This window comes from Nerophis lumbriciformis, linkage group LG01, assembly GCF_033978685.3.
Source record: "Nerophis lumbriciformis linkage group LG01, RoL_Nlum_v2.1, whole genome shotgun sequence".
NCBI lineage: Eukaryota > Metazoa > Chordata > Actinopteri > Syngnathiformes > Syngnathidae > Nerophis > Nerophis lumbriciformis.
This window is the reverse complement of record NC_084548.2, coordinates 58,670,001-58,696,260: the sequence shown is the minus strand read 5'-3', so window position 1 is coordinate 58,696,260 and position 26,260 is coordinate 58,670,001. Positions and strand designations below refer to the sequence as shown.

At 37.4% G+C, this 26,260-nt stretch overlaps 2 protein-coding genes across 4 annotated transcripts in view; one reads left to right on the top strand and one right to left on the bottom strand.

The window, feature by feature from the left end:
• The first annotated feature begins 662 nt into the window (after nucleotides 1-662).
• On the top strand, nucleotides 663-18,586 carry LOC133624516 (ninjurin-1). 2 transcript variants are annotated; one of them, XM_061988140.2, is made up of 4 exons: nucleotides 663-794; nucleotides 9,816-10,050; nucleotides 15,689-15,827; nucleotides 17,943-18,586. In XM_061988140.2, the coding sequence occupies exons 1-4, from the start codon at nucleotides 732-734 to the stop codon at nucleotides 18,022-18,024; spliced, it is 519 nt and encodes a 172-aa protein (XP_061844124.1). In that variant the 5' UTR covers nucleotides 663-731; the 3' UTR covers nucleotides 18,025-18,586. The 2 variants fall into 2 exon arrangements, with proteins under 2 accessions (XP_061844124.1, XP_061844133.1); XM_061988149.2 differs by having other exon boundaries at nucleotides 15,692-15,827; nucleotides 17,943-18,582.
• emd (emerin) overlaps nucleotides 18,451-26,260 on the bottom strand; it is a 10,885-nt gene continuing 3,075 nt past the window's right edge. Inside the window, exons 3-7 of one of the 2 annotated variants that reach the window (XM_061988169.2) lie at nucleotides 25,121-25,216; nucleotides 24,034-24,068; nucleotides 22,347-22,372; nucleotides 20,979-21,035; nucleotides 18,451-18,796 (exon numbers count right to left, since the gene is read on the bottom strand). In XM_061988169.2, coding sequence (XP_061844153.1) covers nucleotides 18,616-18,796; nucleotides 20,979-21,035; nucleotides 22,347-22,372; nucleotides 24,034-24,068; nucleotides 25,121-25,216 — 395 coding nt within the window. In that variant the 3' untranslated portion in view covers nucleotides 18,451-18,615. Of the gene's footprint in view, nucleotides 18,797-20,978; nucleotides 21,036-22,346; nucleotides 22,373-24,033; nucleotides 24,069-25,120; nucleotides 25,221-26,260 lie in introns of both variants that reach the window. The other variant, XM_061988161.2, reaches the window with a different exon arrangement.

Below are 26,260 nucleotides of genomic sequence, written 5' to 3'. Positions count from 1 at the left end.
TCCAAAAAGGCCCCACTCATAAAAGTGTTAAAAATAAATCATAAATTATTCCTTTTTTTTTTCTTTTTTTCTTTTTTCTTTTTAACTTTCAATACTTAAGTCTCTAGAGATGAACTTCAGATCTATCTGTGGATTTTACGTTTTTATTATTTTTTCATGTTTTTTATGGCAAAAACCCAACCTGCAATATTTTCCCCCAAACAATATTTCAATGGGGAAGTAATCTCGGATGCTTAAATATGTCAATAATTAATATCAACATGGATTTTGATTAATTATAATTTTTTTTAGCAATTACAGTTGTAATGAAAAAACAGCCTGCATGGCAGCTTTTAGTTATCAGAGTCAACATTGCAACTTTTTCTAGTTGTATTTCACCTTTTTGCTCTTTTATTCCACTTTTTATGTTATTATTATTATTATTTTTTTTGTAATAGTATTTTTAGAATGTGTCGTGTGCCGTTAAAAAAACAGCAAATGTCCCGCGGACCGGTGGATTACGCAATAGAGAAATGTTCCTAGAGCAGTGACTATTGTTATGTTGGGACCCGCGGAAAGGGGCGGAGTCACAAGCCCTGAAACATATGTTATCATCACTAAAACAGGCGAGGAGGAGGCGCCTCTCTCGTCTCTCCAGTGAAACTGGAGGAGCTTCCTGACTCGTTCATCCTGTCTCTTAAGCGTGCTCCTGACACCGCCTCTCTTCAGACTTAGGCCTAGAAGACCACAACATGGACCGAGGGAACGCACGGCACAAAGAGGCCGTGGCTCTGAATAAACCCTCGGATGTCGAGGTAAGCGGGCATATACTGTAGGACTTGGTAGGACTTGTGGTTTCTCCAGGACGTTGGAATGGCGGCTTTGTTACCTGAGGCAGTTGTTGTGTAGGCGTCATCTCTCACCTACCTGAGGTGTGTGTGCGTTACACAAAAGTCCACACAACCTTTACCCGACACTTTACTTTCTGTGTGAGGAGACTTGGGGTTGAGGAGTTTCTTTTGGCAGTGAAACACGTTGTGTCTTGAAGTGTTGATCTCTGACCAGGTGAGTCACTGACACGCCTGCGCGCCTAGGGCGACAAAACAAAACACAATTTGTGGGGTGTTGGGATGAAACCAAAGAGCTTCCCAAGGCCAGGGGTGCCCAAACTATTCGCCCCCCAGGGGTCAAATTGATAAATGTGTCACTGGGCCACAAGCTAAAGACATTGAATCATATGTACTTGTATTATTTAGTAGTGCGGAATGTTTTAAAAGGTTTGATCGCGTGAAACGTGTCAAACAGACAACATTGGTAGCTATGAAAAACACTAACCAATTTATTATATGCTGTCTTTAAGATAAAGTGGTGTGGTATTTTTTTTAATGGGGACACCTAGTGTCAGGTTCAAACACTGATGACATCTATTAAACAAGACAAGAAGCAAGGAATCAAACAGAGACAGAATTAAATTTGGCTCAATTGAGGAGAGACGTCTGGGCTGTACTCATTTACAGTCTCACCACGCTCCCGACGAAAGATTGTACGCCTCATCTTGTATTTGTACTTTACCTGATTACATGGCAACAGCTGTTTGTAAGGGACAGGGGGTCGTAAACAGCCATCACCTTTGATTACAAACAGTTCAAAGAAAAGATCGTAAAACAGTTCAAAGAAAAGGTCCCTGGATGGGAGTCAGGTCCTGCTTCCTCTTCGCTTTGTAGATCTCGGGTCAAGACAATATCTTTAAGGTTTGATCGCGTCAAACAGAGAACAATGGTAGCTATGAAAAACACTAACCAATTTATTATATGCTGTCTTTAAGATAAAGTGGTGTGGTATTTTTCTTACACCTAGTGTCAGGTTCAAACACTGATGACATCTATTAAACAAGACAAGAAGCAAGGAATCAAACAGAGACAGAATTAAATTTGGCTCAATTGAGGAGAGACGTCTGGGCTGTACTCATTTACAGTCTCACCACGCTCCCGACGAAAGATTGTACGCCTCCTCTTTTATTTGGACTTTCCCTGATTACATGGCAACAGCTGTTTCTAAGGGACAGGGGGTCGTAAACAGCCATCGCCTTTGATTACAAACAGTTCAAAGAAAAGGTCGTAAAACAGTTCAAAGAAAAGGTCCCTGGAGGGGAGTCAGGTCTTGCTTCCTCTTCGCTTTGTAGATCTCAAGTCAAGACAATATCTTTAAGTTTTGATCGCGTCAAACGTTTCAAACAGAGAACAATGGTAGCTATGAAAAACACTAAACAATTTATTATATGCTGTTTTTAAGATAAAGTGGTGTGGTATTTTTCTTAATGGTGACACCTAGTGTCAGGTTCAAACACTGATGACATCTATTAAACAAGACAAGAAGCAAGGAATCAAACAGAGACAGAATTAAATTTGGCTCAATTGAGGAGAGACGTCTGGGCTGTACTCATTTACAGTCTCACCACGCTCCCGACGAAAGATTGTACACCTCCTCTTTTATTTGGACTTTCCCTGATTACATGGCAACAGCTGTTTCTAATGGACAGGGGGTCGTAAACAGCCATCGCCTTTGATTACAAACAGTTCAGAGAAAAGGTCGTAAAACAGTTCAAAGAAAAGGTCCCTGGGGGGGAGTCAGGTCCTGCTTCCTCTTAGCTTTGTAGATCTCGGGTCAAGACAATATCTTTAAGGTTTGATCGCGTCAAACAGAGAACAATGGTAGCTATGAAAAACACTAACCAATTTATTATATGCTGTCTTTAAGATAAAGTGGTGTGGTATTTTTCTTACACCTAGTGTCAGGTTCAAACACTGATGACATCTATTAAACAAGACAAGAAGCAAGGAATCAAACAGAGACAGAATTAAATTTGGCTCAATTGAGGAGAGACGTCTGGGCTGTACTCATTTACAGTCTCACCACGCTCCCGACGAAAGATTGTACGCCTCCTCTTTTATTTGGACTTTCCCTGATTACATGGCAACAGCTGTTTCTAAGGGACAGGGGGTCGTAAACAGCCATCGCCTTTGATTACAAACAGTTCAAAGAAAAGGTCGTAAAACAGTTCAAAGAAAAGGTCCCTGGAGGGGAGTCAGGTCTTGCTTCCTCTTCGCTTTGTAGATCTCGAGTCAAGACAATATCTTTAAGGTTTGATCGCGTCAAACGTTTCAAACAGAGAACAATGGTAGCTATGAAAAACACTAACCAATTTATTATATGCTGTTTTTAAGATAAAGTAGTGTGGTATTTTTCTTAATGGTGACACCTAGTGTCAGGTTCAAACACTGATGACATCTATTAAACAAGACAAGAAGCAAGGAATCAAACAGAGACAGAATTAAATTTGGCTCAATTGAGGAGAGACGTCTGGGCTGTACTCATTAACAGTCTCACCACGCTCCCGACGAAAGATTGTACGCCTCCTCTTTTATTTGGACTTTCCCTGATTACATGGCAACAGCTGTTTCTAATGGACAGGGGGTCGTAAACAGCCATCGCCTTTGATTACAAACAGTTCAGAGAAAAGGTCGTAAAACAGTTCAAAGAAAAGGTCCCTGGGGGGGAGTCAGGTCCTGCTTCCTCTTAGCTTTGTAGATCTCGGGTCAAGACAATATCTTTAAGGTTTGATCGTGTCAAACAGAGACAGAATTAAATTTGGCTCAATTGAGGAGAGACGTCTGGGCTGTACTCGTTTACAGTCTCGCCACGCTCCCGACGGAAAATTGTACGTCTCCTCTTTTATTTGGACTTTCCCTGATTACATGGCAACAGCTGTTTCTAAGGGATAGGGGGTTGTAAACAGCCATCGCCTTTGATTACAAACAGTTCAAAGAAAAGGTCCCTGGAGGGGAGTCAGGTCCTGCTTCCTCTTCGCTTTGTAGATCTCGAGTTAAGACAATATCTTTAAGGTTTGATCGCGTCAAATGTTTCAAACAGAGAACAATGGTAGCTATGAAAAACACTAACCAATTTATTATATGCTGTCTTTAAGATAAAGTGGTGTGGTATTTTTCTTAATGGTGACACCTAGTGTCAGGTTCAAACACTGATGACATCTATTAAACAAGACAAGAAGCAAGGAATCAAACAGAGACAGAATTAAATTTGGCTCAATTGAGGAGAGACGTCTGGGCTGTACTCATTTACAGTCTCACCACGCTCCCGACGAAAGATTGTACGCCTCCTCTTGTATTTGTACTTTCCCTGATTACATGGCAACAGCTGTTTCTAAGGGACAGGGGGTCGTAAACAGCCATCGCCTTTGATTTCAAACAGTTCAAAGAAAAGGTCGTAAAACAGTTCAAAGAAAAGGTCCCTGGAGGGGAGTCAGGTCCTGCTTCCTCTTCACTTTGTAGATCTCGGGTCAAGACAATATCTTTAAGGTTTGATTGCGTCAAACAGAGAACAATGGTAGCTATGAAAAACACTAACCAATTTATTATGTGCTGTCTTTAAGATGAAGTGGTGTGGTATTTTTCTTAATGGTGACAACTAGTGTCAGGTTCAAACACTGATGACATCTATTAAACAAGACAAGAAGCTAGGAATCAAACAGAGACAGAATTACATTTGACTCAATTGAGGAGAGACGTCTGGGCTGTACTCATTAACAGTCTCACCACGCTCCCGACGGAAGATTGTACGCCTCCTCTTTTATTTGGACTTTCCCTGATTACATGGCAACAGCTGTTTCTAAGGGACAGGGGGTCGTATACAGCCATCGCCTTTGATTACAAACAGTTCAAAGAAAAGGTCGTAGAACAGTTCAAAGAAAAGGTCCCTGGAGGGGAGTCAGGTCCTGCTTCCTCTTCGCTTTGTAGATCTCGGGTCAAGACAATATATTTCTGTGGATTACAATACATCAAAGAAACAGAACACCTTCATGTTGCTTCCCATCCTACACAGTGGAGTTTTACAAGCCTTCTTCTTGGTAGGCTCACAGACAGCCTTTGTCTTCTCACCGGTAACTCATTGAAACACAAAGTTTTGTGATAACTTAGATACAATTATTCCGACACCAAGTGGTCACAATAATTCATGAAGTAAAGCTCATGATCCAGTACGTTGAATGACACAGACACGTTTGTTACTGGGTACTTTTAATTCTGTATTGGAGACTTTGCATGTGTAACTTATATGCAACTATAATTATTAGATACTTGTTCATATTGACAAATGTGCCCTTTTATTTTGCAATGATTATTACTTATGTCTAGATTGTGTGCTTATCTGACGTGTAGCTGCTAGCTCCTAGTAGCCTATAGCCTAACATGATTACCTTTTGTAAATGACTTGAATAAACACTCTAGCCACTAGGCCACTGAGTAGGTAGGGTTTTTATCACATCCACGGGAGCTCGCATTCTCGTTGACTCTCCTTTGACAAATGGACAAAGTTTTTCGGTAAGTAGAATCACAGCTGACCTGGACATTGGAAAGTTATCTTGCCGTCTGAGAAGTGTTGTATCCCAAATAGCTGCAATCGCTTTCTCTTTAGGTATTCATGTGTGATTTCCACAAGCGTCTGTACAGACGGAAGGAGAAACACAGGCATGTCTGGATGACTCACCTTCATATTTCCAGTGGTTAGCTCTGAGTTACGAAACCGCTTTATTATGAAGCTGGCTGTGGTGCGTTCTTTCTAATGTCACTAATGACTGTGGTCTTTCTGACGTCACTTCCTCTCCAAACTCACTTTGTAAACGATCAATGAGTCCATACAGAGCCGGAAATTCAAGAATTACACGGCGCACTTACCCGTGTAGAAAAATGTCAGAAGAGGGGGACCTTAAACGACAGTTTAGTGTGGTTGAAACGGGGCTGAGGCTAAATAATTATTTGTTTAAGGGGTTAAACGACTTAGTGTAGACATAGCCTTAGATGTTAACTGGCTGTCCAGCTTTGCACAAGTAAACACGCTGCAGGACTGCTTGTATCGCACATGATATCACACACAAGCAAACACGCTACAGGACTGCTTGTATTGCACATGATATCACACACAAGTTAATACGCAACATGACTGCTTGTGTCGCACATTATATTACACACAAGTAAACACACTGCAGGACTGCTTGTATCGCACATGATATCACACACAAGTAAACAAGCTGCACCACTGCTTGTATCGCACATGATATCACACACACAAGTGAACACTCTGGAGGACTGCTTGTATCGCACATGATATCACACACAAGTAAACACTCTGCAGGACTGCTTGTATCGCACATGATATCACACACAGGTAAACAAGCTGCAGGACTGCTTGTATCGCACGTGATATTACACACAAGTAAACACGCTGCAGGACTGCTTGTATCGCACATGATACCGTACACAAGTTAACACACTGCAGGACTGCTTGTATCGCACATGATATTAAACAAACGTAAACACGCTGCAGGACTGCTTGTATCACACATGATACCACACACAAGCAAACACTCTACAGGACTGCTTGTATCGCACATGATATTACACACAAGTAAACACGCTGCAGGACTGCTTGTATCGCACATGATATTGCACACAAGTTAACACACTGCAGGGCTGCTTGTATCACACATGATATCACACACAAGTAAACAAGCTGCACCACTGCTTGTATCACACATGATATCACACACAAGTAAACACACTGCAGGACTGCTTGTATCGCACATGATATTACACACAAGTAAACACACTGCAGGGCTGCTTATATCACACATGATATCACACACAAGTAAACAAGCTGCACCACTACTTGTATCGCACATGATATCACACACAAGTGAACACTCTGCAGGACTGCTTGTAAACACGCTGCAAGACTGCTTGTATCGCACATGATATTGCACACAAGTTAACACACTGCAGGGCTGCTTGTATAACACATGATATCACACACAAGTGAACACTCTGCAGGACTGCTTGTATCACACATGATATCACACACAAGTAAACACTCTGCAGGACTGCTTGTATCGCACATGATATCACACACACACACGTAAACAAGCTGCAGGACTGCTTGTATCGCACATGATATTACCCACAAGTAAACACGCTGCAGGACTGCTTGTATCGCACATGATATCGCACACAAGTAAACATGATGCAGGACTGCTTGTATTGCACATGATATCACACATAAGTAAACACGCTGCAGGACTGTTTGTATCGCACATTATATCACACACAAGTTAACATGCAGCAGGACTGCTTGTATCACACACGATATGGCACACAAGTAAACACGCTGCAGGACTGCTTGTATCGCACATGATGTCACACATAAGTAAACACGCTGCAGGAATGCTTGTATCGCACATTTTATCACACACAAATTAACATGCAGCAGGCCTGCTTGTATCGCACATGATATCTCACTCAAGTAAACACGCTGCAGGACTGCTTGTATCGGAGCGTTTGTATCAGAGATCTTACATGCAAGCTGATCCGTTCATTCGATACTTTTGCTGATATCACACCAATATCCTATGTCAATATTGGATCAGGGAACCCCTAAATTTTAAGTGCGAAAAACAAATGAAACTAATAAAGTTCCCAAATAGAACGACTCTGCGGGCCCCACTTTGGGCAGGCCTGCCTGAGCAGGTTTGTGAAGGAACAATACAAATATTTCAAAACACAGTCGGTTGCTTCATCACTCTTCAGATGTTGCAGCTTCACTATATTGCGGATTAAAAAAACAAACATATTCAATCAAGTCTTATTTATGTCTAATAAGTAGAGATGTCCGATAATGGCTTTTTTGCCGATATCCAGTATTCCAGTATTGTCCAACTCTTGATTACCGATTCCGATATCAACCGATACTGATATATACAGTCGTGGAATTAACACATTATTATGCCTAATTTTGTTGTGATGCCCCGCTGGATGCATTAAACAATGTAACAAGGTTTTCCAAAATAAATTAACTCAAGTTATGGAAAAAACATGCCAACATGGCACTGCCATATTTATTATTGAAGTCACAAAGTGCATTATTTTTTTTAACATGCCTCAAAACAGCAGCTTGGAATTTGGGACATGCTCTCCCTGAGAGAGCATGAGGAGGTTGAGGTGGGCGGGGTAGGGGGGGGGGCTTAGCGGGGGGTGTATATTGTAGCGTCCCGGAAGAGTTAATGCTGCAAGGGGTTCTGGGTATTTGTTCTGTTGTGTTTATGTTCTCCCGAAATGTGTTTGTTATTCTTGTTTGGTGTGGGTTCACAGTGTGGCGCATATTTGTAACACTGTTAAAGTTGTTTATACGGCCACCCTCAGTGTGACCTGTATGGTTCTTGATCAAATATGCCTTGCATTCACTTGTGAGTGTGCCAAAAGCCGTAGATATTATGTGACTGGGCCGGCATGCAAAGGCAGTGCCTTCAAGGTTTATTGGCGCTCTGTACTTCTCCCTATGTCCGTATACACAGCTGCGTTTTAAAAAGTCATACATTTCACTTTTTGAAACGGATACCGATAATTTCCGATATTACATTTTAAAGCATTTATCGGCCGATAATATCGGCAGTCCGATATTATCGGACATCCCTAGTTCCGTGTCGTAACTCCTAAAACACTTTGAAATGAACTAAAATCGATTTAATCGGTGCTTGGTTACCAAAACAGCAAATATTAAAATCTAACATGACTTTTTAAAAGAAATATTGTACAAACCCCGTTTCCATATGAGTTGGGAAATTGTGTTAGATGTAAATATAAACGGAATACAATGATTTGCAAATCATTTTCAACCCATATTCAGTTGAATATGCTACAAAGACAACATATTTGATGTTCAAACTGATAAACATTTTATTATTTTTTTTTTTTGCAAATAATCATTAACTTTAGATTTTGATGCCAGCAACACGTGACAAATCAGTTGGGAAAGGTGGCAATAAATACTGATAAAGTTGAGGAATGCTCATCAAACACTTATTTGGAACATCCCACAGGGATGGGAACAGGTGGGTGCCATGATTGGGTATAAAAGTAGATTCCATGAAATGCTCAGTCATTCACAAACAAGGATGGGGCGAGGGTCACCACTTTGTCAACAAATGCGTGAGCAAATTGTTGAACAGTTTATGAAAAACCTTTCTCAACCAGCTATTGCAAGGAATTTAGGGATTTTACCATCTACGGTCCGTAATATCATCAAAGGGTTCAGAGAATCTGGAGAAATCACTGCACGTAAGCAGCTAAGCCCGTGACCTTCGATCCCTCAGGCTGTACTGCATCAACAAGACATCAGTGTGTAAAGGATATCACCACATGGGCTCAGGAACACTTCAGAAACCCACTGTCAGTAACTACAGTTGGTCGCCACCTGAGAAGCTTAAAAAATGTGTCTCCTCAGTTCCCAAACGTTTACTGAGTGTTGTTAAAAGGAAAGGCTATGTAACACAGTGGTGAACATGCCCTTTCCCAACTACTTTGGCACATGTTGCAGCCATGAAATTCTAAGTTAATTATTATTTGCAAAAAAAAAATAAAGTTTATGAGTTTGAACATCAAATATCTTGTCTTTGTAGTGCATTCAATTGAATATGGGTTGAAAAGGATTTGCAAATCATTGTATTCCGTTTATATTTACATCTAACACAATTTCCCAACTCATATGGAAACAGGGTTTGTATATAATACATATATATGTATATACATATGTGTGTGTGTGTGTGTGTTTAAAAGGCTCCTTCTTTGTTTGGACACCACTAATTATTATTGATTTATCATTGTTTGTATTTTGAATTCATGCTCCTGACCTGTTTAAAGTTGCCTAAGCTAAAAAAAAAAAAAAAAAAAAAGGGTGTATATATTTTTTCACCTCTGCGGTATCCTCCATAGGCGGCGACGTCGCCCTCGGGCAAGCAGTACCGGCCCATGAACATCAACCACTACGCCACCAAAAAGAGTGCGGCTCAGAGCATGCTGGACGTGGCCCTGCTGATGGCCAACTCGTCGCAGCTGAAGACCGTCCTCTACGTGGGGCCCCAGTACCGCTTCTACATCCCCCTCATCGTCCTCCTGTCCGTGTCCATTGCGCTGCAAGTCATCGTGGGCCTGCTGCTCGTCTTCATTGGCAAGGAAACGTCATCTTTTTGCGTGTTTCCGTGTGCTCATATCGGCAATGAACATAGTCGCAAGGGGACACACACGGCCCCATTTGAAGCGGGTTTACCTGACACGTTAAACGTGACAAATTGGGGGCGGGGTTGCACTATCCACTCTAGCCGCCAGATGGCAGCAGAGTGTTGAACGTCTTTGTGGAAGTTGCTTCCTAGCAGTTCCACTGTAGACACGGCACAGGAGTCAAGCGTGCAGTTTTTAACAAAGTTTTTAATGTACATAGGTTTTTATCAAAATCTTTCTCCCGCAGAACGTGACTTTTCAGTCACGTCCGTATCCTCTCCCCCCCTGCTCTTGGCCGCTCACTGTTTAAGACAACAGATGATTAGATTAACACGTACCACCTGGGAAATCTAATCACCTCAGCTGTGTCTCGCCGTCAGCACATGCCCCGCCCCCATCCGATGGTGCTACTCCTCAGCACCATAGACAGAGGAGGTGACCTTTGCCCCTGCAGGCGCGCTGGCCACACTTCCCTCCACAGTCTTAAGATGTGTTTTGCGACCACAGCGCCAGTTGCTATGTCGAGTGGCGCTTTCCATCATTTTCAGCAGACTGCATTGCAAAATGATTAACCCTCTGTCCCCCTCTTCCTCTCACACGAGATCCACCCAGGAATGGGTCCATATGAATCCCTTCCCTACTGTGGCATTTTAATTTAAACCAGTTCAAGCAGTTCGACCTTGGACCAAGGCACACTTGATGTTTACCCTTGTTTTAAACGGAAATAACTCAATGGCTGCTTGTTTAAGTGCCCATCTCCATCCATCCATCTTCTTCCGCTTATCCGAAGGAGATATTTACCGTATTTTCTGGCCGCATCCACTACATTTTAGAAAGAAAAAAAAAAGGTTTTCCACATACTAGCCGCACCAGACTATAAACCGCAGATATATACCAATACGAAATATTCTGTAAATATTTATTTACATACCTTAATAGTTTCCAAACAGTGCCTGTAACACAGCAGTAAAACGGCTCATCAAACAAAACAGACCCGGACACGCAAGCTGCGCAAACTAGCTCTCCAACCATCTAAACAGACGTTTTTGGTGGATTTGTGAAACTGAAACAATACAAAAAGAATGCCATTGCAAGTTAATAATACTAACACAGACACTTGTAAACATGTTAGCATGTTAGCTAATGCTAACAACGCTAGCTTGATGACAGTACGATAGCACATACAAATATGCATGAGAACACTCCGACAGACATCACACATGGGACGGTTTAGTAAGTAAGAATTGTTTTAGTTTTATTGTAAAACTGACAAACGTTGCTTGGAGTGATAAATGAAGAATCCTTTCGAGCAGAAACGCTATGGACGATTATATTTCCAGTTCAAGGCACGAAATAGGAAGTACATTTTCAAACAATATTTGTTTTTCAAACACAATAACCCACCTTTTCACTGTCTCTGTCGGTGTTTTATGAAATCTATTTGTTGAACAAAAAAATATTATGGCCGTTAGCAAAGAAATATTGCATCGTTTTGTAAGACCTCAGGGTTCAAAGCGTGGGAAAGAAGTAGCGGCTTGTTGTCTGGAAAATAAAGTATAAAACAATCTTGCCTTGCTTCAGACTTCAGAGTAGGGCTGGACAACATGGACGGAAGCTGATACCAAAACTGAAATACCGATACAGTTTGTATCGGTATTTTAAACAAAACGTGCAAATAGTTTAGTTTAGACCACAGGTGTAAAACTCAAGGCCCGGGGGCCAGATCTGGCCCGCCACATCATTGTATGAGGCCCGCGAAAGCCTGGGAAAAATGTGTGTTGATAAAATTATTATTTAGATTTTGACAGGAAAAAATGTGTATCTTTTAAACGTTATTATCTAATCATGCCAAATTTGACGTTATCATATAGTGTATTTGTCAGGTTCAAACACTGATGACATCTATTAAACAGACAAGAAGCAAGGAATCATGCAGAGACAGAGTTCAATTTGGCTCAATGAGGAGAGATGTTTGGGGCTGCACACTCAGTTACAATCCCCCACCACGCTCTAAGGTACAGCCCACGTGCTCCTGTATTTATTTGGGAGGTCCCTGGTTACATCACTGAGGCTGCTTCTGAAGGAAGGGGGGTAATTTTAGCAGCCCCAGTTAGACACAATATATGATTATTCAGAAATGCAAATGTGCTGACACTCGTGATATCGCCCTGTCTATGCTTTGTCTGCGTCACGGTACTCGATGTTCTGGACACAAACACTGATAAGAGACGACTCGCAATCTTGGATTTGCAAGTTGTCCCTTTGCACAGATAGAAAAGTACAACTTCAGCACAATTGATAATAACTATAGCAACGGCCTTTAAGCATTAGAGTTGTGTGATAACTTACACATAATTATTCCAACAGTATTACAAAAAATATGTTAGTTAAGATAAAAATACACATAATATCTGCTTGTCCCCTTTACGTATGATGTATCCATGCATTTGTACATGAACAAATCTAATAAGTGCATAGGCAATAATGTAATAATATGAGGTGATTACTGGTACACATTTATATCAATGCTGTCAAATGATTTTATTATTAGGGACCGAGTCCCTTTGGGACAGAGGACTCTATTGTAATTCTAACGTTTTATTATTATACCGCCGCCTCTTTGAGCTGTAATTTGACCCCTTTAACATGCTTCAAAACTCACCAAATTGGACACACATATCAGGACTGGCAAAAAATTGTTATCTAATCAAAAAACCAAACCCCAAAACTCAAAATTGCGCTCTAGCGCCCCCTAGCACCTACTCAGTGGCCTAGTGGTTAGAGTGTCCGCCCTGAGATCGGTAGGTTGTGAGTTCAAACCCCGGCCGAGTCATACCAAAGACTATAAAAAAATGGGACCCATTACCTCCCTGCTTGGCACTCAGCATCAAGGGTTGGAATTGGGGGTTAAATCACCAAAATGATTCCCGGGCGCGGCCACCGCTGCTGCCCACTGCTCCCCTCACCTCCCAGGGGGTGATCAAGGGTGATGGGTCAAATGCAGAGAATAATCTCGCCACACCTAGTGTGTGTGTGACAATCATTGGTACTTTAACTTTAACTTTTAACTTTAGGAAGAAAACACAGACAAAACTGCCTGTAACTCCCAGTAGGAATGTCATAGAGACATGAAATACAAACCTCTATGTAGGTCTCACTTAGACCTATATTTCATACACTGACAATCTCAGAAAAAATCAACAGGAAGTTTGCAATTCCCCCTTCAAAACAAAAGTTGTGTAAAAACAGTCACCTTTTTTCAAACATTATCTCCTCTGAGCGCGTTTGTCGTGTCAGCTTCAAATTAGCACAGGAGAGAGATTGAACCCTTCTGATTATAAGTTGATGAAAGAGTTTTAATTACTGCTCCGGTTTGGATTTTATGAGCCCTCAAAGTCGGTCCCGTCCATCGCTGCTTGCAGCTTTAATCTTTAATTAATTTTTAAAACGCGGCCCTCTGAAGGCATTCATCACTGCGATGTGGCCCTCAATGATAACAAGTTTGACACCCCTGGTTTAGACTCAACACCACGTTACTGTAAGTGTTCTGAAAATTACTTTTCAAAAGTAACTGATTATAGTTACTCGTTACTTAACCAGAAAATCTCATTTAATTTGTGATGGAAATACTCTTTAATAAATGTAATTAATTACGAGGGAAAGTAATTAATACGTTACTTTAAAAAAAAAAAAAACTTGAAATATGTCATATGCAGTTGAGAGAAGTTTATAAGAGCAGCGTGTGCGTGTCAGCGAGGGTTTCAGCTGTTAGATTTAGCAGTTAGCAGCGTCAGTCTGTCAGCTCAAATTCAGTGAAGTGCGGGTAAACGGCAGGAGTAACTATCAAAGGCAGCGTCAAAAGACATTACATATCAGTATTGTCCAAAATACACACCTCTTTTTGAAATATACCGGTGTAACTCATAATACCGGTATACTGGCCAGCCTATACTTCCTGGAAACGCCCCATCAGGTGACGTTTTATTCATATAAGGTAGAGACTTACCCAAAGTGCTTTGCGCGTGTTTGCCATGGTAGTTCAACACTAGTCAATAAGCTCCTTCTTTTTCTCTACCCTCTTGTTGTGGAGCAGACTGGCTCATACATGCACATGTCGCCATTTCTAGTACAAAGTAACGTATAGTTCAAACTTAAGTCTGTCGGTAGTCTCGCTATGGATGCGCTAAAAACCACAACAAAGGAAGAGCATACTTGCCAACCTTGAGGCCTCCGAATTCGGGAGATGGGGGGGTTGAGGTGGGCAGGGTTAAGGGGGAGGAGTATATTTATGGCTAGAATTCACTGAAATTCAAGTATTTCTTATATATATAAATAAAATAAATACTTGACTTTCAGTGAATTCTAGCTATATATATATATATATATATATATATATATATATATATATATATATATATATATATATATATATACAAGAAATACTTGAATTTCAGTGTTCATTTATTTACACATATACACACACATAAAAGTCTGATCTACAAAATGTGCAGGCAGCATACCCTTTCCCCTTCGAGCTGTCCTGGATGAACTGAAATAATTTTTTACAATCATTTTGGAACTTGCAAACGTACTTCTTCTAACTCGTCGTCGCCATGTCTCTTCTTTGTTCTTCAGCTTCGTCTCTGTTATGTTTTTGGGCATTACTACTTGCCGTAGTTTTGAAGCAATGCATGATGGGGATCCGGATGTTGTGTGTCAGTGTATTAACGTGCCGGCTGAAATAAACACACGCTGAGAAATAGCTTCGTGCCTGCCTACTTTATGGGTTATATATAAACCTATGGATAAACGGACACATATATAATAGTCTCCTTTTCAGGTGAGAGAGGACGCTAAAGGTAGTGTCTTTAAGGCACGCCCCCAATATTGTTGTCCGGGTGGAAATCGGGAGAAATTCGGGAGAATGGTTGCCCCGGGAGATTTTCTGGAGGGGCACTGAAATTCGGGAGTCTCCCGGGAAAATCGGGAGGGTTGGCAAGTATGAGGAAGAGGCGAAGTCATAGTAGAGGCACGTAAATAAGAGCGCCCACAAAACGGCCCATCCCGAAGAGACAATTTATAAAATATCATCTATGCACCATTTTGACCACCATTATATGTTATGTAGACAACCAGGAAGAAATAAATCATAATATAAACTAGGGATGTCCGATAATATGCTTTAAAATGTAATATCGGAAATTATCGGTATCGGTTTTCAAAAAGTGAAATGTATGACTTTTTAAATCACCGCTGTGTACACAGACGTAGGGGGATGTACAGAGCGCCAATAACCTTGAGAGGCACTGCCTTTGCGTGCCAACACAGTCACTTAATATCTACGGCTTTATGCAACAGCCATACAGGTCACACTGAGGGTGGCCGTATAAACAACTTTAACACTGTTACAAATATGCGCCACACTGTCAACCCACACCAAACAAGAATGACAAACACATTTCGGGAGAACATCCACACCGTAACACAACATAAACACAACAGAACAAATACCCAGAACCCCTTGCAGCACTAACTCTTCCGGGACGCTACAATATACACTTTTTTACTTCATGTTGTTTTTGCTCCAGCAGTGAAGTACGATTTGAACGACGTGCGCAAGCACGCCAAACTGAACATGATGAACAACGTGGCGACAGTCTTTGTCTTCTTCACCGTCCTTGTTAACATCTTCATCACAGCGCTGGGCTTTGAGGGACACGCCATAAGGTACACTTGAATATTCATGCACCTTTTAGATATATTTGCTATGTTTTGTGCAGACAGAGAAACGTTTTGTTCCAAATGTTTCATTTACACAAGAATGATGGCACCCGTCTTGTCTGGAAAAAATAATTGAGCTGACAGGAAACTAGACCCAAGATGACCTTGGTCTCAGGTCACATGTTGACCTCCTGTATGTGGGGTCAGCGCCCCGTGTGTGGTGTGGGCGCACCTGCAGCTGCGAGAGGGAGGGCGCCGTTCACTTTAGTGACGACATCAGCACAACGTGTCTGTTGTGACGCACAGAAGCCGTCAGACAGCAACAACCACTTCCAACACAACAGTGTGGAAGAAGTCAATCTCAGCAAATTAATTTTTTACCTTTTTTTAAAAGTTTCATTTACCTTATTTTTTTTAACCTTCTTTTTATTTTATTTTTGTATTTTTTAACCTTCTTTTTATGTGAATTAGTGTGAATTCTATTTATATAGCGCTTTTCTCTAGTGGCTCACAGCACTTTTTTTACATAGTGAAACCCAATGTCTAAGTTCCATTTAAACCAGTGTGGGTGGCACTGGGAGCAGGTGGGTAAAGTGTCTTGCCCAAAGACACAACGGCAGTGACTAGGATGGCATAGGCGGGGATTGAACCTGGAACCCTCAAGCTGCTAGCACGGCCACTCTACCAACCGAGCTATACCGCAATATTATCTTTATTTTTGAATTTTTTAACCTTCTTTTTATCTTTATCTTTACCTTATTTTACTTTTTTTAAATCCCTTTTAACCTTATTCACCTTCTTTTTACATTTGTTTTACTTTTACCTCCTTTATAACTTGTTCCACCTTCTTTGACCTTGTTTACCCTTCATTTGCCTTCTTTTAATCTTTTTCGACCTTTTTTTTTACTCTCTTTGTATATTTAACCTTCTTTTTACCTTCTTTTTACCTTTTTTGTACTTTTTTTTTACATTTCCCTCTGACATTCTTTGCAACGTTTTACTTCGACTCTTGTATACCTTATTTGAACTTATTTTTTTTTTAACCTTATTTTAAACTTTTACTTTCTTTGACCTTCCTTTTACCCTTATTTACCTTTTTTACCTTCTGTTTTACCTTAGACCTTTTTACCTTTTTTTAACTTCCTTTCAATTTGGTTTACCTTTGACCTTCTTTTGGTTTTACCTTGTTTGCCTTTCTTTCTACCCTTGTTTACCTTCTTTTTTTTTATACCAAATGTTACCTTTTGACTTTCTTTGATCTTCTTTTTCCCATTGTTTACCTTCTTTTTTATATTCTATTGTCCTTAGTTATTCCTTTAACTTCTTTTGACCTTTTTTAACCTTCTTTGACCTTTTTACCTTCTATATCTTCTTTGACCTTTTTAACCATGTTTAACCTTCTCTAACTTCTTTGACCTTTGTTTTACCTTCTTTGACTTTCTTTTTACCTTAAACATTATTGTTATCTTCTTTGAACTTTTTATTTTCTTCACCTTTTTTGGACCCTTGTTTACCTTATTTAAACATTTTTAACCTTCAGTTTGCCTTCTGCTTACTTTTAGACCTTCTTCTTACCCTTGTTTAACTCCTTTTTACTTTGGTTTACCCTTTTACCTTTTTTATTTTCCTTAAACTCTTGTTTACCTTTTTTAATACTTAATTTTACCTTTTGACCTTCGTTTTACCTTTCACCTTCTTTTATTTTCCTTAAACTCTTGTTTAACTTTTTTTAATACTTAATTTTACCTTTTGACCTTCGTTTTACCTTTCACCTTCTTTTTACTTTATTTTTTACCCTCATTTTACTTTATTCTATACCTTCTTTTTACCCTTGTTTACCTTTTTTATGCAACGACATTATTTCTACCTTCTTTTTACCTGTGTTTACCTTTATTTACCCTTATTTCAACTGTCCTTGACCTTTTTTAGTTTCTTTTTACCGACTTTGTGACTTCTTTTACCTTGTTTTGTACTCCTGTTTGCGTTCTTCGACTTACCTTGGCGGTTCTGCCTGCGAAGGTGGCAACATGGCCAGGTCGATGTTGCCCACTACAGACCAGCGACAAAGAAAAAGGTAAAGACAAAGAGAAGAACTAAGTAGACTTTCTTCTTACCTTCCAGGTCAGCACAACAGCCAATCATGATGGAAGCCATACCTCACATAGATCCTGCGCCTTTTCAACTCAACACGACGGTCTTTTGAACGTTATTCAAAAGTGTTTTTATGACATTGTTTTCATTTGCACACGCTAAGCTATTTAAAAAGTACTTTTTATGCTCGTTATTCCGAATGTCGTCTTTCTATGCCCGTCTTCGATGTTTGTTGCAAGTCACCATTTTGAACACATGTTCATATTCTGTGAAAATATGGTTGATCCCCACATGCAACTATTAAAATGTTCTACTCTTCCGTGACAACTTTTCACAAAAAGTTGGTGTGTTTTTGTCAAAATTAATCAAAGCATTCATTCGTTGATCTACAGTAATAGCTCGACTCACCAGTTTTTCAGAATAAGAACTGTCATCATATGAAGAAGCTGCTGATGGTGTATTTGACCGAGAAGCAGGAAAAATGTGAGACAACAGATATCTCCTAAAAGGCTCAGTGTGCCTGCAAAGTTTCACACAGTTTTATGAATTTGTGGCCACATTACGTTTTTATTTGGTAAACGGATGTCACATGACGTCACATGACGTCACATGACAGCTTTCACTTGATGTGCAGGCAGCATTGACAAGAACCACACAGAATATTGCTGGTGGTTGAATATTATATCCGTGAAGGATGACGTCATCATTCGAGCTTGGAAGGATTCTCCTGGCTGATCATGTGGCGGTAGGTGTAGTAGGCAGCGGCTAGCAGCGCTAGCAGCATTAGCATCTTCATCATTCCCCACATGCTGCATCCCGACTGGACCGCCTCCTTGGGCGGTGCTGCGTTCTGATTGGCTGCTCTGCGTCTGCGGTGGGTGGAGCTAGAAGTGCAGGAGGAAGAATAGTGTCAGATTTGTTTTGTTTTCGGTTGGCTAGCTGCTAAAAAAATTAAAAAAAATTGGGCTTTGCTGTGACAAGATTAAAGATGTAACGATTAAATGTATTTATGATAAACCAAACTAAGATTCCCGACAGTTAGTATTGCCTTTTAAAATTGTAATTATTGTACATCTGTGATTTATTACTGCACTTTAAAATACTCATGACGATACTAACAAGCACTTTTTACCATCTTTTTCATTTTTTACCTTCATATACTTTTTTACTAGGGCTGTGAATCTTTGGGTGTCCCATGATTCGATTCAATATTGATTCTTGGGGTCACGATTCGATTCAAAATCGATTTTTTTTTTCTCAATTCAACACGATTCTCGATTTAAAAACGATTTTTCCCCGATTCAAAAGGATTCTCTATTCATTCAATACATAGGATTTCAGCAGGATCTACCCCAGTCTGCTGACATGCAAGCAGAGTAGTAGATTTTTGTAAAAAGCTTTTATAATTGTAAAGGACAATGTTTTATCAACTGATTGCAATAATGTAAATTTGTTTTAACTATCAAATGAACCAAAAATATGACTTATTTTATTTTTGTGAAAATATTGGACACAGTGTGTTGTCAAGCTTATGAGATGCGATGCAAGTGTAAGCCACTGTGACACTATTCTTCTTTTTTTTGTTTTTATAAATGTCTAATGATAATGTCAATGAGGGATTTTTAATCACTGCTATGTTGAAATTGTAACTAATATTGATACTGTTGTTGATAATATTCATTTTTGTTTCACTACTTTTGGTTTGTTCTGTGTCGTGTTTGTGTCTCCTCTCAATTGCTCTGTTTATTGCAGTTCTGAGTGTTGCTGGGTCGGGTTTGGTTTTGGAATTGGATTGCATTGTTATGGTATTGCTGTGTATTGCTTTGTTGGACTGATTAATTTAAAAAAATTAAAATTAAAAATAAATAAATAATTAAAAAAAAACAAAAAAACGATTTTTTAAAAATGAGAATCAATTCTGAATTGCACAACGTGAGAATCGCGATTCGAATTGATTTTTTCCCACACCCCTATTTTTTACCTTCTTTTTACTCACTTTTCACATACTTTGTGACTTCTTTTACCAGCCTTTTATCTTCTTTTACCCTATCTTTCTTTTTACCGTATTATACCTTCTGTTTACCTTATATATTCTTTTACCTTTTTTTAACCTTTAACTTTTTTAGCTTCTCTTTACTCACTTTTTACATACTTTGTGACTTATTTTACTCCCTTTTATCTTTTTTAAACTACTTTTTACTTTCTTTTTTACCCTATGTTACTTTCTTTTTACCATCTTTTTTTTTACCCTTTTTACCCTAATTTAACTTTTTTTACCTTTTTTTTACTCACTTTTTACATACTTTGTCACTTATTTTACTTACTTCTCATCTTCTTTTTATCTTATTTTACCTTCTTTTTACCTTGTTTACCTATTTAATCGTTGTTTAACTTTTTTTTTTACCTTACCACATGTCTTACCTACTTTGTAAAAAGATGGGAAAACAAAGTGAAGGGAAGATGACCCTTTTTTTACCCTTGTTAACCTTCTTTTACCTTAATTTTTTTCTTATATTGAGAAAATTAAAAACATTTTCTTGAATAAAAAAGAAAGTAAAACAATATAAAAACAGTTACATAGAAACTAGTAATTAATGAAAATGAGTCAAATTAACTGTTAAAGGTTAGTACTATTAGTGGACCAGCAGCACACGCAATCATGTGTGCTTACGGACTGTATCCCTTGCAGACTGTATTGATATATATTGATATATTATGTAGGAACCAGAATATTAATAACAGAAAGAAACAACCCTTTTGTGTGAATGAGTGTGAATGAGTCTAAATGGGGGAGGGAGGTTTTTTGGGTTGGTGTACTAATTGTAAGTGTATCTTGTGTTTTTTATGTTGATTTAATTTAATTAAAAAAAAAAAAAAAAAAAAAAAAAAAACTATAATAAAAAAAACGATACCGATAATTTCAGATATTACATTCTAAAGCATTTATCAGCATCTCTAATTTAAACACAACAAAATACAACAATTTCAGTGTCACTCCAAGTCTTTTAAAAAACAACAATACCGTGACAACAATAACAACCGTGATATGAAATGTTCATGACTTACTGTATCTCTTCATCTGACTCCTCTTCTTCATTTTTGGCGTCGCGTCTTCGCATCAGCCTGCGTGGATAATATTTACATGATTCAAAAACTGCGTATTAGTCGTCAAACTAGTGGACAGTACAATAATTTGATTTTTTTACAAGCATAGAAATGTGCTTCACTTGTGATTGTGTGGTGGTGAAATCAATAAATATTTCTAATAACAATTTAATGCATTAATCAATATTTAATTGCTTGTACTCTTTTTTTATCAATATGTTGGAACCCTTTAATTAGCTTCTTGAGATAACATGCTTAACGATAACTTTGTTAGCTTTGATGGTTTTTTTTTTCTTCATTTCAACCAAATAGGAGAAAAGTAGCAAATTTTGTGTATCGTTTGTTTGTTTGTTGGTTTTTCAAAATAAAACAAAAGAACAACTCGAAAAAACACACGGCTTGCATGAAACCAGAGAAAAGGACAATTGAAAAGTTTGTCTGTTATGTGTTTTGACCATTTTCCAAAATTGGAAATTGGAAAAAACGATTGGTTATCTGTTTTTTTTCATATTGGGTCAGGAAAGAAATGTTGAAAATTATTTTGTTCTTGTAGTTTTAATAATTAGCTTCTTAAGCTAACAAACAGTAGCGACCAAAAAAGATTGTTTTACTGGCTTACCACATGTATTTACTGTAGCAGCTTTACATAAAAAATAATAATAATTACAATGTACTTACTAAACCCAAACAAAATGTGTTTATGTTTTGATGATCATTTTGGTTTCATTTTGAAAAACGATTGAACGAATGATAGACAGATATGAGCGCCTAATTTGCTCACCCTAACCCACCTACAGCACAGTACGGGTAATTCTTTTTTTTAACTGGAGCTATTGTTTAATCTTATCAGATTTATCGGTAAGACATGGTAAATGGTAAATGGGTTATACTTGTATAGCGCTTTTGTGCCTTCAAGGTACTCAAAGCACTTTGACACTATTTCCACATTCACCCATTCACACACACTTTCACACACTGATGGCGGGAGCTGCCATGCAAGGCAATAACCACCACCCATCAGGAGCAAGGGTGAAGTGTCTTGCTCAAGGACACAACGGATGTGACGAAGTTGGTGGAAGGTGGGGATCGAACCAGGAACCCTCAGGTTGCTGGCACGGCCACTTTCCCAACTGCACCACGATGTCCCCATCAACTAATATAAATATATATATACAGTACAAACCCCGTTTCCATATGAGTTGGGAAATTGTGTTAGATGTAAATATAAACGGAATACAATGATTTGCAAATCCTTTTCAACCCATATTCAATTGAATATTCTACAAAGACAACATATGTGTGTGTGTGTGTGTGTTAAACTGCACTCACGTGTCAGAGTATCCTTCTTGTTTGACCTAATAAAATGAAAGAAGAAGGAATGTGAGGTGATGGACTGTTGTTGTTATTATTTTTAGGGCCCTACTGAAATGTTTGGACGTCCTTTCGAGGCTCTTAAAATGCACAAAAAGTCCCCATATTTTGCAGGTGTTAGGTATGGAGAAAAATGTTATATTTGGGGGTCTCGAAATTTTTGTTGGCGGGTCAGGTAAGGCCCGTAAGGCATGCTGGCTGACTCGCACGAACCCTCCGGGACAGCGGGGGCGAGAGCCCTTTCAACGCTATCATTATTATTATTATCTTTATTATAGTTATCATTATTATTATTATTATTATTATTATCATTATTATCATTATTATTATCATTATTACCATTACTATTATCATCATCATTACTATTATTATGATTATTATCATTATTATTATTATCATTACTTTTATCATTATTACTATCATTATTATGATAATTATCATCATCATCATTAATATAATTATTATTATTATCTTTATTATTATTAACATCAATATATTATTATTATCATCATTATTATTATTATCATTACTAGTATTATTATTATTATTATTATTATCATTATTATGATCATTATCATCATCATCATTAATATAATTATTATTATTATATTTATTATTATTAACATCAATATATTATTATTATTATCATCATTATTATTATTATTATCATTACTATTATTATTATTATTATTATTATTATCATTATTATTATCATAATCATCATCATTATTATTATTATCATCATCATTATCTTTATTATTATATCATCATTATTATTATCATCAATATTATTATTATTATCATTACTATTATTATCATTATTATTATCATCATTAATATTATTATTATCATTAGTATCATCATTATTATTACTATCATTATTATTATCATTATTATTATCATTATCATTAATATTATTATTATATTTTTTATTATTATTATTATCATTGTTATCAACATCAATATTATTAATATCATCAATATAATAATAATAATTATTATTATTATAAGTAATATTATTATTATTACTATCATAATTTTTGTTACTCTCATCTTTATTATTATCATCATCATTGTTATAATTATCATTATTATTATTATTATTATTATCACTAACATTATTATTATCATTACTATTATAATTATTATAATAATAATAATTATTATCATTATTATTATTATTGATATTATTATGATCATTATTATTATTATTATCATCATTATTATTATTATTGTCATTATTATTATTATCATTATTACTAATATTATTATTATTATCATCATTATTGTTATTGTTATTGTTATTGTCATTATTATTATTATCATTATTATTATGAAGGAATGTGAGGTGATGAAATAGAGTTAAATGGGTTGTACTTGTATAGCGCTTTTCTACCTTCAAGGTACTCAAAGCGCTTTGACACTACTTCCACATTTACCCATTCACACACACATTCACACACTGATGGAGGGAGCTGCCATGCAAGGCGCTAACCAGCACCCATCAGGAGCAAGGGTGAAGTGTCTTGCTCAGGACACAACGGACATGACGAGGTTGGTACTAGGTGGGGATTGAACCAGGGACCCTCGGGTTGTTGAAGCATAAAAGTTGGAATCAAAGAGTGCTGATAAGAAAAGTACTCACTGGGTTGTGATACGTGATGTATGTTACTTCTTCTTCTGTAAAGAAACAAAACAATAACAAACAATATTCACTGCTTTTCTTGCTTTGTTTTTGGATTTCACGACAATGTTTTTTTTTTTTATGAGGCCCTTTTACCAAAAACATGTTCATTGTGTGTTTGTAACAGTTGCGATCCTAACACGGGACAAAATCATCTAAATAATCATTTTAACATTTATTTTTAAATGTTAAATGCAGAGTGTGCGACAATGTGCAGTACAATCTGGAACAAAATGTATTTTCATGATAAAAACAATTTGCTTGTTGAACAAAATCCACCACAAATATTAATATTTGAGTAGATAAATAAAACTTCATGATTAAAAGGCATTAATAGATCAATAGGAGTGCACCAATACAATTTTTACACTTCCGATACAACAGATATTGAAAAATGTAAAACAATAATATGTGGCCTTATCTAACACTTTTATGAGTGGATCTTTAAGAAGTTTAGTGTGATTTTTTTTTAAATGTCATTGTTTAAAAAATAATAATGAATCAAAATAACGTTATGAGTTATCGACCTACTTAAGGCTCCAAATACTTCTTATCAAATATTCCACTTTGAACATTTTGGCTGGGAAATGTGGCATGTTTTGTGTTTTTGCCATAAAAAAATGTGTTTTCTTGAACAAAAAAGGGAATAAAACATTTAAAAGAAAGGTTTACATTTTGTATTGATGGATTTAAAGTGGATCTCGAGCAGTGATAGTGAACTACGGTGGGCTCCATCTAGTGGTACGCCAAAGAATCACTTATAATTAAACATTCAAACACAGTGTTACTGTTCAAATATGTGTGTAATGTTACAATGGCTAAAATATTAAATATACTTGTTAAATAAAACCTCTGCTTTGTTTTTAATGAATACTTGCGCCTGCTGTGCTACTGTGTTTTAATGTTAGTCATTATGGTGGTACTTGGAGAGCCAAGTGTTTTCTGAGGCGGTACTTGGTGAAAAACGTTTGAGAACCACTGATCTAGAGATTTCAGCAATGAAAACAGATCCAGGATGTTGTCAGCAGGAAATAAAAGAGCTTCTCACCTTCCTCCCTGTAGAAAGTTTTATCTGAGGAGGCTTTCTCTGGCTGCTTCTTCAGGGCCTTCTCAAGCTTTTTCTCGTACAACCTGCGAGTGGAGTCTACCGGAACAAACATGGAGGTTAATTTGTGTCTTCACTGAATTTAAGTAGCTTTGCATTTATATTTTGTGAACTGAATGTTAGACCTGACCTCGGATAAGCGGAAGAAGATGGTTGGATGGATGGATGGATGTTTGAAATCAAATGATGCTGACAATTTCATTGCAATCTTATTTAATTCACCAGAATAGGTCATGAGTTTAGAAGCCACAAATATTTCTGCACTGGATTTTTACACACTAAGTTTCAAAATAATGTATTTTTAAAAAAAAAGAATTTTTAAACACACGTTTTGCTGACTATTTTTTATTCAATGAAATTATCCGCATTATTTGATTGAACAAAATATGTGTGCAAACTCACTTTGTTCAGATAAAGTAATGTAAAATGCTATGTAAAAAATTATTTTTTTTAAAAATGCAAATACATTTGTTGCTTCAAAACTCAAGATCCACTTCTGATAAACTAAATGAAATTAGAAAATTATAAATTAAATTAAACAAAAATGTAATGAAATTGTCAGCATTTATTCCCCAGTTGCATAAATTGTGTGAAATGAGTCTTGAGTTTGGAATCAACGGTTATTTCTGCACAGAATTTTTTTTTACAGTGAATTATTTTACATTGAATTGTGTACTCTGAATTATTTTACACTTAATTATTTTACATTGAATTGTATACACTAGGGGTGTAACGGTACACAATAATTTTGGTTCGGTACGTACCTCAGTTTAGAGGTCACGGTTCGGTTCATTTTCAGGACAGTAAGAAAACAACAAAATATACATTTTTGGGTTATTTATATACCAAATTTGCAAAATCTTCCACCAAAAATATTTTTCTTAGTGGAATATTTTATGTGAAGTAATCGAAACCTTGCATAGGTCAATAATTCATAATAACATTGATTTCGATTCAATATTATGTTTTGAGCAATGACAGTTTGAAAGAAAAAAAAACAGCTTTGTTTTATTAGTCAACATTGCAACTTTTTCTAAATGACATTTAACCTTTAAGCTTTTTTACTTCACTTTTGTTATGTTT